The following is a 13,694-nucleotide window of genomic DNA, read 5'->3' as shown; positions in this document are numbered from 1 at the left end:
GGGGTCAAGATCAGGCCAATCCTAAAGAAGCTGTTAACAGAGGACCAGCCGAGTCGATTAACGAGAGCCCGGTGGAAGAGGCCTAGCTTGTGAGGCCTCAGAACTGCAGTAACGTCAGCAACAGGGAGCCGAGGTCTGGCCTTGTATTTCTTAGTGGGGTTCTGCCTTCTGCTTGCTCCCCCGCTCCATGCTCATGGCTGACCAGGTCTGCAGCAGCCCCCCACCTAGAGGCAGAATCACTCCCCAGCCCAGCACCCGCCTTGGGGAGGTTCAATCAGGGTGAGACGGAAAAACTGTTGCCCATCTGCTGTCTCCACGAAACTGGGGACCAATCGATGGGGGCCGGAGACCCAGGCGTGGCTGAGGATAGGTCTCCAGCAGATCAGTTCATGAAGGGGTGGGCAGGGAGAGGGGAAGACACAGCGGTTTGTCATGGAGACCCCACAAAAATCCCCAAGATGCAGAGAACTTCCCACGGAGCCACAGGCATGCAAATCCAAGCAAGCAGCAGCGGCCTGAGTCAGGGGGAAGGGGATGGTCCTCACCTTGGGGTACAGGACAGGGTTGAATTTCAGCCCCATTGCGTCGTCACAGAAAGCCTGAGCGGAGAGAGAGAAACGCACAGCTCAGGGGCCGCGTCCACGGAGCGCACCTGGGCTGCCCTGCCCACCAAGAGAAAGAGCATGAGGCCACGACCTGCAGGGCCCGGGGGTCTGGGGTCAGATGCTGGGCACTGCTGGTCACTCGTGTGTGGTCAGGAAAGTCTAGGGTCCTTCCTGGGGTTTCCCACTGAAGTGAGGCCACCAAAGGTATCCAGCACCGTTCTGCCTGGCCTTCCCACTCCCAGAGTGTGGGTCCAACCCAATGCAGCTGATCATCCTTCCTGCCCCACTTTTCTGACTCAGTTCCCAGTATCCCAGAGAAGGGACCTGGGCCCCTCCACCCACTGATGGTTCCTTACCTGAGGGGCTCCTCTGTCTGGATCAACAGCCTGACCATCCCTCAACCCCAACCATCCTCTGCTGTGAAGGCTCCCAGCTGCCCCCTCCCCTCCATCCTCCTCTGAAGCCCTACCCTACTCTCTATACCCAGGCCTGTCTCTCCATTTCTCTGGTCTCCTGAACTAGCTGTGAACTTGGGGTAAGAACCTGGGGTAAGAGCAGCCTGTTCCCTCAGCAGCCTCAGCAGCAAGGATGAGATGGAGCAGGGATTTTGGGGTAGGGATTTTGGGGTATCCACCAACAGCTCCCCCACCCCATGCATGCAGTCAAGGGTCCAAGAGGACAGTGGTTCCTCCTTCCCAAAGGCAGAGCCCACCCAGGACAAGCCTGCGCCCCCCAAGATCCGGCCTAAAAGAGGAAGCCACCTCCTCTTGGTGCCAGCTTTTACCTTTGCAATCTGAGGGACACTGGGCAACTTGCTCAGTCCGGCCAAGGGAATCCGCTCATGCACCGTCTTCACTTTGGACCTACACACGTCCAAAAGATGAGAAGGGGTGAAGATCACCTTTCACGAGATGGATGAAGATGGGAAAGGAGAGTCCACAGAAATGGAGTCAATGAGGAAGGTGGCTGAGGTTATGACAGGCCACAAAGCAGGTGCTTGATTCAAGTCACCCCTGGGTCAGACCTGCCTCAGACATGAGGACCCGACCCACTGGGTGCCCCCGACTTAAATGGGAAAACAGAATCCTACTTAGGGACCCCACAGGAAATGGATACTCAAACAACCTGCTGGGTACAGCTGACTGCAGCTGAAACACAGGAAATGCAAATAGTCACCTTCAAATTCAACATTATTTTTTTGCTTCTTGGTGGGTTTTTTGTGTTCTCCAGAAGAAGTGGGCAGAGCTGCTGGATATATTCGGGTCTGACATGCAATTAAACCTTTAAGAAAAGAAAACCTAATATTTGAAAATCTGGACTTACTCAAAATATAAATGGGATGCGAGTTGCTTTATAAAGAGATTCACCATAAGATTCTAAATTTAGCCCATTCCCCTGATTCATTCAGCACATTATGAAAGTGTTGAATTCTACCGAATGCTTTTCTGCATCTGCTGAGATCATCATATGGTTTTTAATCTGTTAACCTGGTGGATTACATTTCTGTTGAGCTATCTTTTCATTTCCTGGGTAAAACTTCACTTGCTTATGCTGTATTATTTTTTTCATATCCTCCTGAATTTAACTGGTTGATATTTCATTTACAGTTTCATACCTACGTTCAGTAGCAACACTGGCCTATTTTATTTTCTTGTACTTCCCTTGTCAAGTTTTAATATCAAGCCTCAAAAACTTGCTAGGAAGCATCTCATCCCTTGAAATAGTTTGTACATCATAGGAATTTTCTGTCCCTTAAAGGTTTGCTAAAATCTGTCTGTGAAATCTCTGGGCCTGCTGTTTTTCATTTGGAGGATACTGTTGGCTCCCAGTTAGGTTCTTTAACGGTGAATGTTAAGGTTTTCTACTCCTCATTGAGTCAATTTTGGTAATTTATGTTTTATTCTATAAAATTATCCATCAAATGCATTAATATAAAGTTGTTTTTGGTGTTCTCTTAAGACTTCATTTCTATTTGTAGTTGTATCCCTTCCTTCATTGCAGAAATAGTATCTGTTGGTATCTTTTCTGTTGTCATTATCAGCCCTTGCTGGGGGGTTAGTTTATTAATCTTTTCAAAGAGATAGCTTTTAATTTGTTTACTATTTCTATTCTTTTTTTTTTTTGCTTTCTACTTCTTGCCTTTTTTCTTTCCTTCTATTTTCTTTGGTTTCTGCCTTGCCTAAAGCTATGACAAACCTAGATAGTGTATTAAAAAGCAGAGACAACACTTTGCTGACAAAGGTCTGTACAGTCAAAGCTATGGTTGTTTTTTTTCCAGTAGTCATGTATGGATGTGAGAGCTGGACCATAAAGAAGGCTGAGCGCCAAATAACTGATGCTTTCAAATTGTGGTGCTGGAGATGACTCTTGAGAGTCTCTTGGACAGCAAAGAGATCAAACCAGTCAATCCTAAAGGAAGTCAACTCTGAATTTTCATTGGAGGGACTGATGCTGAAGCTAAAGCCGCAATATTTTGGGCACCTGATGCCAAGAGCTGACTCATTGGGAAAGACCCTGATGCTGGGAAAGATTGAAGGCAAAAGGAGAAGGGGGAGGCAGAGGATGAAATAGTTAGATAGCATCACCGACTCTATAGATAGTGGAGGATAGGGGAACCTGGCATGCTGCAGTCGATGGGATCGCAAAGAGTGGGATACAACTTAGCAACTGAACAACAACATACTTTTTCTAACATCCCAACTTGCATGCTTACACACTGAATCTTTCTTCTTTTTTACAAATGCATTTAAAACTATACATCTCTCCCTAAGTACCACTTTAGCTGCATCCCACACATTGATAGGTGGTATTTCCACTGTCACTTAGTTCTAAATATTTTGTCAGTTCTTTTGTGATTTCCCCTTCAGCACATGAGTTATTTAAGAAGGTTGTCTTTGGGGTTTTTTTGTTGGTTTTTTTTTTTACCATTCCAAATGTATGAGTTTTATCTTTCAGCATTTTAATTGCTGACTTCTAATTTAATTTTTGTATATTCTGGGAATATAACATATTACATTAGTTAGAAAGTCACTCAGTTATGTCCAACTCTTTGCAACCTCATCATCTATACAGTCTATGGAATTCTCCAGGCCAGAATACTGGAGTGGGTAGCCTTTCCCTTCTCTAGGAGATATTCCCAATCCAGGGATCGAACCTACATCTCCCGCATCACAGGCAGATTCTTTACCAACTGAGCCACAAGAGAAGCCTCCATATAAGACATTTATATTTGAAATTTGCTAACTTGATTCATGGACTGTTTTTTCATGTCCATGTGAGCTTGAAAAAGAATGTCTTTTTTTCTTTTGTTGAGTTCAGGAATGTATGTCAGAGGATCAAATTTGTTAACTGTGTTGTTCAAATCTATATCCTCACAATTTTTGTGTCTGCTTGGTCCATCGGTATCTAAGAGGCATTCCTGAAATTTCCCACTGCAGCTGAGGATTTGTCTACTCACATTCCTATCAGCATTTGCCTCTTTTAACTGAAGACTATGTTACTAAGTATAAGTTCATGACTGTTAGACTTTCCAGGTGGACTGTTCTTTTGATCATCATGTAGACTAAGGCCTCTGAGGGGTCCAGTAAAGAGCATCTTTCCTGGCCCAAGTTATGAACAAAATCAGAAAAAAAAAAAAGAAATTAAAAGTAAGGCAGCTGGGGACTTCGCTGGTGGTTCAGTGGTTAAGACTCTGCACTCCCATTGCAGAGGGCTCGGGTCTTAGAGAACTAAGATCCCAAACGCCACACAGCATGGCCAAAAAAAAAGTAAGGCAGTTGGAAATGAAAATAACTCCTGTGGTACTGATAAAGATGGAGAGGAAGCACAGTAGCTTAGCGTGAAGGTGAAACGGATGTTTAAACTAAAGCCCAGAGTTATCCAGCAGTCACAGGCAGTCCGGGGCAGGGACACACCTCCTCTCCTGGGGTCTCCTCAGGTGAGACCACAATACAGGGAGCAGAGGGAGCGGCTCGAGGGCAGAGAGCTTCAAGAGGGGAAAGGACGCAGCTACCTACATCAAGTTCCTACTGCAAATGTACCTACCAAGAGGGTGGAGAGAGCCAGGAGTGCTACACAAAGCAAGAAAATCAGGAGTAGGGAAGGATTCCCAACTTACAAGAGTGCTCGTTTTATCTCTACTGATGCATTTTCCTTGAAATTCTATTTTTTTCCAACAGTACTATTGCTACGCCAGATTTCTTTGCTCATATTTTTCCAGAATACCTTTTTCTATTTCTTCATTTTAAATCTTTCCATGTCATTTTTCTTTAGACATGACTCTGATAAGTAGAATACAGCTGCATTTTAGTTCAATCCGATAGCCCGATATTTTCATAAACTATTTGTACTTGTGCTTACTAATATACTTGGAATCGTTTTTATCACTTTGTGTTTTTAATAACCCTGTGTTTTGTCTTTTTTCTCCTTCCCTGCCTTCAGTTTGGTAAACTTTTTAAAATTCTCTTTATCCCTCTGTTAGTTTAAGAGGGATATTGTATTTCTATAACTTCCAATACACCTATTTATATTTTTCCAACAAACTCTAAACTTACTTGCTATCTCTCTCCTGAGGAAGGAAGGAGACACAAGAGCTACTGAACTCTTTCCTTCCCACTGTCTTTCCTATATTTGTTTATAAATTTAATTCACGAACTTTTTCTTTAAAAAAATTACTTCTTTTCTCCAGTCAGTAATTAAATATATCAACATAGTTTATCCATTTTTTCTTACTTTTTAGTTGCATCTTTTCTTTTGGTTTTTCTTTTCTTCTAGCTGAAGTATACCCTTTAGTGATTCTTTCAGTTAGATTCTGTGAATAATGTACTCCCTTCATTTTTTTAAATGTTTGAACAGCTTTCTTCCACCATTTTATTTTTCTTTTTTTCTTTTTTTTTTCTTCCACCATTTTAAAGCTACTGTCCCACTGTCCCATGGCTGATAAGAAACTTGCTCTCAGCCTGGTTGTCATTCATACATAATCTATTTTTAGGTAGCTTTAAAAATTCCTATTTATCTTTGAAGTTCTAAATGAAATCTGTTCTTTACAAGTTTCGAATAACTACCTGCAAACCATCTAGATCTAGAAACTTCTGGAGAGAGAATTCTTTGAGAACTTTTCAACTTATTCCATTACTGTTATTGACCTGGTCAGGTTTTTCACCTCATGTTAAATTTAGTCACGTATGCCCTCCTAGAAAAGCACCTGCTTCAAAAGAAATTTCCAATATAATAGCATGGGTTGAACATAATGGGCTTCTCTGGTGGCGCAGTGGTTAAGAATCTGCCTGCCAATGCAAGAGATGCAAGAGATGTGGGTTCAACCCCCAGGTCTTAACCACTGGACAGCCAGGGATGTCCCTAATCTTTTGTCTTTAAAACAGTTTATTTTTTCTAGAGGTTTGCTGAAAATACAAAGTTAATGGATATCGGAATTTAACTTGGCTTGCTATAATAAATCCTTTCCAAAGCTTGGATATTTTCCTACCTTCTAAACATTATGTTTTTTTAGATGCAGGATCTTTTCTTTCACCAAACTATTAGGGTTTCTGTTTTTTGTTTTTTTGCTCTCCTTCTTTTTATATCCAAACTTAAGAAAAGTGGAGCTTCCCAGGTGGCGCAGTGGTAAAGAATCCACCTGCCAATGCAGGAGACACGAGAGACGCAGGTTCACTCCCTGGGTCGGGAAGATCCCCTGGAGTAGAAAATGGCAACCCACTCCAGTATTCTTGCCTAGAAAATTCCATGGACAGAGGACTCTAGTGGACAGTCCATGGGGTTACAAAAGAGTTGGGCATGACTTAGCGACTGAACACACACACACATTGAAAAGGTGACATCTACTCAGGCTCATTACGCATCTCCAAGTTGTAAGGAGATTCTCCTTGGCAGCTCTCACAGCACACAGAGATGTTGTCAGAATCCTCAGATTTTAGCTGGAGAGCTGGTTGCTCTAAGACATCAATTAAATAATCCAGAAGCCGACAGGGAATGAGGAAGAAGCTGGGGTAAGAGTCACTGCCAGCAGGGGAATTTCATCTCTGCGTAATTTCTTCTTTGTGCCTGGTGAAGTTACTAGGCCATGGAGCCAATTTTTTTTTACATCTGGCTTTCGGTACACTTTGTGATTACCCAACTTCCTAGCTGGGGAATGGCTTCCCTCTGCCACCCCGCTCACTGGATTTCTACTGGGAGAGCCACATTTGAGCTTAACTCCCCAGGGCATTTAAAAAAAAAAAAAAAAGAATCCTATGCATTTCTTTTTTAGTATTTATTTACTCGGCTGTGCCTGGTCTTAGTTGTAGCATGAGGGATCTTCGATCTTGGTTTGTTTTTTTTTTAATTAATTAATTAATTTATTTATTTATTTTTGTCATACATTGATATGAATCAGCCATAGATTTACACGTATTCCCCATCCCGATCCCCCCTCCCACCTCCCTCTCCACCCGATTCCTCTGGGTCTTCCCAGTGCACCAGGCCCGAGCACTTGTCTCATGCATCCCACCTGGGCTGGTGATCTGTTTCACCATAGATAGTATACATGCTGTTCTTTTGAAATATCCCACCCTCACATTCTCCCACAGAGTTCAAAATTCTGTTCTGTATTTCTGTGTCTCTTTTTCTGTTTTGCATATAGGGTTATCGTTACCATCTTTCTAAATTCCATATATATGTGTTAGTATGCTGTAATGTTCTTTATCTTTCTGGCTTACTTCACTCTGTATAAGGGGCTCCAGTTTCATCCATCTCATTAGGACTGATTCAAATGAATTCTTTTTAATGGCTGAGTAATATTCCATGGTGTATATGTGCCACAGCTTCCTTATCCATTCATCTGCTGATGGGCATCTAGGTTGCTTCCATGTCCTGGCTATTATAAACAGTGCTGCGATGAACACTGGGGTGCACGTGTCTCTTTCAGATCTGGTTTCCTCAGTGTGTATGCCCAGAAGTGGGATTGCTGGGTCATATGGCAGTTCTATTTCCAGTTTTTTAAGAAATCTCCACACTGTTTTCCATAGCGTTCGATCTTGTTGTACGCAAGATTTTTTTAGTTGCAGCATGCGAAATCTTCACTGCAGCATGTGGGATCTAGTTCCCTGACCAGGCCCCCTGTACTGGGAGGGTAGAGTCTTAGCCACTGGACCACCAGGGAAATCACTCCCCTAGGCATTGATTTCAAACGCTGTTGACCCGAAACAACAAAAGTGGTTCCATGTGGAAAGACCCCTGAATGTTCCAGGGCTCACCCTTACTTCTAAACAGCACAGAATTATCTCCAATATGCAGGAAACCTGGGTTCAATCCCTGGGTTGGGAAGATCCCCTGACCTACCCACTCCAGTATTCTGGCCTGGAGAATTCCATGGACAGTATAGTACCTGGGATGGCAGAGTCAGACACGACTGAGCAATTTTCACTTTATCTATTCCCTCATTACACTGCTTTCTAAGGAAGAGGCACTGAGGTCAGTTCTCAATATCGCCCCATAGATTACCAAAGAATAAAAAAATCATCAAAATGTGCTGTGTGTCAAGCATCTTTCTCCCTCTTTGAGTCCAGGTGTGGCATTTCAGATGGGATATGGTATTAAAAAAAGAGGGTTAGATGCTTGTGTTCAATTATCTTCTTAACTCAGAAATGCTACCCCATCTGGGTCTGATTTTTATTAAGAAAGGAAGTAATTTTCTTCACAGAGGTTCACCAACTTGAAATCCTATTAGGATATGGGGATCCAGGTATTACCCTCACAGAATATTGGTGCCAGCGATTTAATGGACTCTTCCTTGCCTTACAAACATCATTTCTAGCCAGGTGAACCTCAGCAAAGAAAATTGGTTCCTTTCTTAAGAAAGAGCAAATCCAAATTGGATGAGTGCTGACAACTTCCTTGTACCAGCTCCCTACTCCTCCTATCTTTCCCGTTGCAAGGCTAGGTGTCACTCTCCATCCCATTTTTATCTCAAAACTTGGGCAGAGAAAAAATGTTATTGCTCTGTTCCAAATACCATCAAAGACTTCCAATTAGATTCACAAATATGGACTGGGAGCTTGACAGGTTTCACAGCACACTGCTAAGCACCATTGCTGATTTTTCCCCACTTCTCCACCAGCCCAACGGGGACAGAGAGATTTAAGACTGACTCTCTGTGTTCCCACAGCATCCTGTGCAAATCAATAAAATAATACTTGTGCGATACATTAAAATCCTCTGTGTTTCTCACCACTAGGCCTGCAGAGAACATGGACCATCCCACCGTCATTATTGCTAAAGATGTTCTAAAAAACACGTAAGTCCAACAGAAACCAATTCCAGTTCCTGCCCTTGAGAAGGTCACAATCCGGAGAGAGGTCCCTGGCCTGACTGTGAATCAGTGCTCCGGTTGTTACCACCATTCCTTTCTGGGGAACCCAAGGTACACAGAGATGCTTTGGGACCTATTTTCCACGACTGGATGCACACTGGAGGCAGTGTTCTGGCAAACCTCCTCCCAGGACAGGCTGGAGCTGTATCTCAACAGGATGAACCATCTTCCTCAGAGTCCCAGTCCCCACAAGAGAAGCAGGTGGGGGTAGGTCTAGGTGACCTTGAGACCAGACACCACGCTGACTCCTGCAGTCAGCCAGCTGGCACAAACACCCGGTCTCCCCGCCTGGCAACTCACATGTAGCCCCAAGACTCCAGCCAGGTTTGTTTCCCCAGCACACCCAGACCAGACTGGTCAGACCAGTATTTCTGGGTACCAGCCACCAGAGGCGTGGCCTCCAGCAGCGCCGAAGCCCCACCTGAGAACGATCCGAAGGTACTCAACGCCCTCGGCCTCCTCACACTTGACGGACAGGAGCAAGTTTCCCAGGCTGCTGCCGGTACAGTAGAAGTTTAGATGATCCTAGAGACAGAAATCAGGTGTTAGCAGGGATGGAGGGGACCCCCCAGACATGTTCCCCCAAATCACCTCCTTCACCAGGAGGGCACCCTCCAGACATGTTCCCCCAAATCACCTCCTTCACCAGGAGTCAGAAGCCCCACAGCAACGAGCAAGAGACTAAAGCTAATGTTGTGGTTCTGCTGGTGATGGTGGGGGGAGGGGTAGATGAGGGGAAGGAGGAGAAGGGTCACAGTAACAGGTTCCAACTGCCCAGAGTCCCAGGACCTGCCAGGCACTGGGCTAAAAGCCCAATATCCCTTCACTTCTTTAATCCTGACTTTCAACTCTATGCATGAGAAAACATCATCATGCCCATTTCACAGATGGGTAAACCACGTTCAGAGTCGTTAACTATCCAAGGTCATACCACTAATAAGTGAAAGATCCAGGGTTCCACATCTGTCTTGACCAAAGCACAAGTTCTTCATCACAAGATGAAGAACTGCCTCGCTCCCAGGGGCAACCCTCCCCAGTTCAGACTATTTGCAGGAATAAAGCTGGGAGGGTGGAGTCAGTTGGTTCTCTAAACAGTGGGTCTCCCCCTGGCTCAGGGAGCCCATCCTGGACCAGCCATCTCAGGGTGGGGGCCTGGAGTCTGCATTTTAACACATTCCCTAGGAGGTGCTGACACACAGTTCCTAAGACAGAAAAGCTGCCTTAGGCTGGAGATTTCCGGAATCTGCCCTCGGGACTTCCGGAACCTGGCAAGTCTGGTGGGCAGAATATATTTAAAGAAATGTAAAGTCGTCACTTTTAAGCCATCAGAGGTTCACAGCACATCATCTGGTACAAGTACCCAGGGGGACTTGCTAGAACGAGGACACAAGAGACTTGTACTATTTTGATAGAAACAGACTTCCAAAGTGTGAGAACATTTTTTTTTCTTCCAATCTCCTTCACCTCCAAACACTACCCTTTCCATCACCTTCTAAAATATGTGTCTAAAATATGTGATGTGTCGGGGGTGTTGCCCACCTGGACCCATCACACACGAGCCTTCCTGGCTCTGCAGACACTCTGCCCCACCCTCACCCCCGACCCCGGCCCAGGGGCAGAGCCAGTCAAGACACTGGCAGGCAGCAAGGACAGGGACAGGACTTGGAAGAGGAGAGACAGAGAGAAAGGAGGCCTGGAGAGGAACGCCAGGCTCCTGCCCCTACCCCCTGCCCCGCGTCCCCCCCTCCGGCAGCTAGTTATTTCCCTGCCCTGGGTCCCCGGGCCTTACCTTCCCCAGAAAGTGCCTGCGGTAGGCCCTGGCTTCACCCTTGCACTCAAGCTTGTAGCCAAATGTGCTGGGACTGAGGCTGTCCTCCTCCTCCTCCTCACAGATGCTGCTGCCCAGGGAGGTTGGTGTGCTCACGTTCTCGGGGTCCTCAATCCAGTAGCCCCCAAACTGGGGCAGGACGATCAAGGGGTACGGGCCTCCCTTCTCCACGACCTGGAGGCAGAGGGAGGTTCTGGCACTGCAGCCTGCCCCGGGGTCTATAGAAGGAGGGGAAGGGTGCCGGTGGGGTGTCCCTCAACCTTCCAACCGCTCCAAGGAGGGGATCCCATCTTTGAGGCCAAAAGCAGTAAAATGAACCCCTCATTTAAGCCCTGTAACACCTCCAATTTCACTGACCCTGGAGCACCAGAGGTGCAAAGCTTTGGCAGATATCTTCAATTTAAACATGGAAAAGCTGAGGTCACAAAGGGGATAATGGAAAGAGACCTCAGGCCCTCAAGTTCCAGGGTCAGGGTTCTCTCCCACATGGGGCGGGGCAGGGACCATCAACATCATCACCATCAGCTCCCCCAGCTGTGCCCCAGAGACAGGACCCAGAGCTGAATGCAGCCAGGGGGCTCCTACCTCATCGATGCTGGGGTACGGAATGTAGTCATCCTGCAAGACAAACCAGACAATGTCACCATTCATCCCCGCAACACCCATCAGGTTTGCTCACTGTTTCCATTCCCCTCTCCCACATTGGGGAGGTAGTGGGCTGGGGGCCTGGCAGACTGCAGCAGGGCCTTGGGAAGATCAGCGGGCAGAAAACCAGACAGAAAAACAGCCTAGAGGCAGCTCTGGAACCTGGCTTGAGTTCTTCCCCAGAATGACAGAACCTGAGTGCAAACACTGCCAGCTGAAGACGCAGTATGCAAAGCGCTGAGGCCCACACTTCTGGTGACCCAGTTGCTCACCCTAGGAGGCTGTAATAGGAAGGTAACCTCTGGTCCCATCCAGCCCCCTCCAGGTAAGAGGGCTGCACCCCTGGACCTGGGCAATGAAAGTTGAAGCTGAGAGCTGATGCCTCTGGAACCTGGAGCACAGAGTCTGACACCCCTACACACAGCATGTGGTCCATTCGCAGGAGTGGGTGCAGAGAAGCCAGGCTGAGCCTCAAGCCTTGTCTCCACCCCAGTCCACCCAGAAGCTGCCCCACAGGCATCAAGCCAGGGCTCCCCTTGCTGCCCACTGTGCCCCAGTCAACATGGTGTGGTCACTGAAGTGGCTCATGGTGAAAATCTGAGGGAGACAGCTAAGATAGCAGAACCCAGCAAGCCCACTGTGTCCCCTGCCTGTCACCCGCCCAGCCCACCTTGTTCTTCTGGGGTCCCGGCTTCTGCTCTTCAAGCTTGATCCCCTGCAGAAACAAGGAAAAGAGGATCCATGGAAAAGCAAAGGTCACAGAAGACGAGCCAAACAGAGGAGTCTACCAGGAGCAGCTGCCTTAGCTGGCGGTTAGTGATAGCAGCAGCAGCAGCTGGCGTGTGCTGGGCCCTCACACATTCAGGCCTCACAGCAGCCTCCGGCAAGGCAGCAGGTTAAGAGCATGGGCTCAAGCCAGATACAGGGGTTCAAATCCCAACACTGCCACTTATTATGACCAGATGACCTTGGACAAATCACAAAACTCTCTGGAGCTCAGTGTTCCAATCTGTAAAATGGGAACGAAAATGGCACCTACTCTTGTGGTGAAAATTAAATGTTGAGAACGTGTTGAGCCCTTGGAAGAGTGGTCATTATATGGTAAAAGCTATAGGTAAACAGCTTTTTCATCTTGGTGCAATTTTTTTTTTTTTTTTACTGCGCTGGGTCTTTGCTGCTTTGCATGAACTTTCTAGTTGCAGCAAGCAGGGGTTAGCTGACAGTGGAATGTTGTGGTCTTTGTTGCAGAATATGGGCTTTAGGTGCATGGGCTTCAGTAGTTGCAGCACTTGGGTTCAGTAGTTGTGGCTCATGGGCTTAGTTGCCCCGTGGCGCGTGGGATCTTTCCGGACCAGGGATCAAACCCATGTCCCCTGCATTGCAAGGCATGTTCTTATCCACTGTACCATCAGGCAAGACCCACTCTAGCACTTAAACATCTCCACCAGGCTCTCTCAAAGCCAACAGGTGAGGGGTGAGGGACGGGAACCTGCATCTTGGGGTGTCGGCACCCGCAGGCTGGACCTCATGCCACACCAGCTGCACCCCTCCCGGGTGGGAGGGGCCACAGCTGACAGGCAGGTGGCCTGGTCCTCACTCTGCTGCTGTCTTACTGTCAGTGACCCTTGACGAAGCTGAGCCTCGTGCAGTTTCCACAGCTTCAACTGCGAAATGAGGATTCTAACACCCACCCATCCATCTCACAGCGGTGTCATCGCAAGGGTCAGGCACGTTCACTGGGCCTGGATTAAAGGGCAGCATCTGCAGGTGTCTGGAAGATGCTCTTCATGGCCAGTGGTGCCATGTTCTGACTTAAGTGGGTTTTGAGGGGGTGGGGTACATGGTGTTCCCAAGACTGTTTGAATAAATTCCGACAAGGGTGTGAGATGCTGGGACACGTTGGGACACGCAGGTCCCTCTGGAGAGAAGAGCGTCCTGCAGCAGCCCCTGCCCGATCATAATAACACAGAGCAGGAACTTGACCATGCACGGCGCTCCCTCCTTCAGTCCCCTCTGAAAACCTGAGCACCTATTTACCAACACGGAAACGAGGGCCCTGGGAGGAGGTTCCTGGAGCTGGTGGGTGTGAGCACTCGGAGGTGAAGCTGGGCCGTGGGTCTACAGTGCAGAGCCCTCAGAGCCCAGGACCCCTGCTCACTCACTGGGTGGATTTAGACTCGGGCTTCTCCGGACTTGGCGGGGCTGAGTCACCTGCAGCGTCACCCAGGAGGGCGTGGGGAGGGCCCCTCCC

General features: G+C 47.3%; 1 protein-coding gene across 10 annotated transcripts in view; it reads right to left on the bottom strand.

The window, feature by feature from the left end:
* Window positions 1-13,694, bottom strand: part of RAP1GAP2 (RAP1 GTPase activating protein 2) — a 216,333-nt gene that overhangs the window by 44,656 nt on the left and 157,983 nt on the right. For 8 of the 10 annotated variants that reach the window (XR_006341203.1, XM_043903404.1, XM_043903405.1 and 5 more), the window contains 6 exons: window positions 12,114-12,158; window positions 11,384-11,416; window positions 10,760-10,972; window positions 9,392-9,495; window positions 1,390-1,468; window positions 546-599 (listed from right to left, as the gene is read on the bottom strand). Coding sequence is in view for 9 of the 10 variants with exons in the window: in XM_043903404.1 (XP_043759339.1) it covers window positions 546-599; window positions 1,390-1,468; window positions 9,392-9,495; window positions 10,760-10,972; window positions 11,384-11,416; window positions 12,114-12,158 (528 nt within the window). In the remaining variant the exon portion in view is untranslated. The remainder of the gene's footprint in view (window positions 1-545; window positions 600-1,389; window positions 1,469-9,391; window positions 9,496-10,759; window positions 10,973-11,383; window positions 11,417-12,113; window positions 12,159-13,694) is intronic. The other 2 variants (XM_043903402.1, XM_043903410.1) reach the window with 1 other exon arrangement.

Source organism: Cervus elaphus, chromosome 5 (assembly GCF_910594005.1).
Source record: "Cervus elaphus chromosome 5, mCerEla1.1, whole genome shotgun sequence".
NCBI lineage: Eukaryota > Metazoa > Chordata > Mammalia > Artiodactyla > Cervidae > Cervus > Cervus elaphus.
The sequence above is the reverse complement of the archived record's forward strand: the minus strand, read 5'-3'. Positions and strand labels throughout refer to the sequence as shown.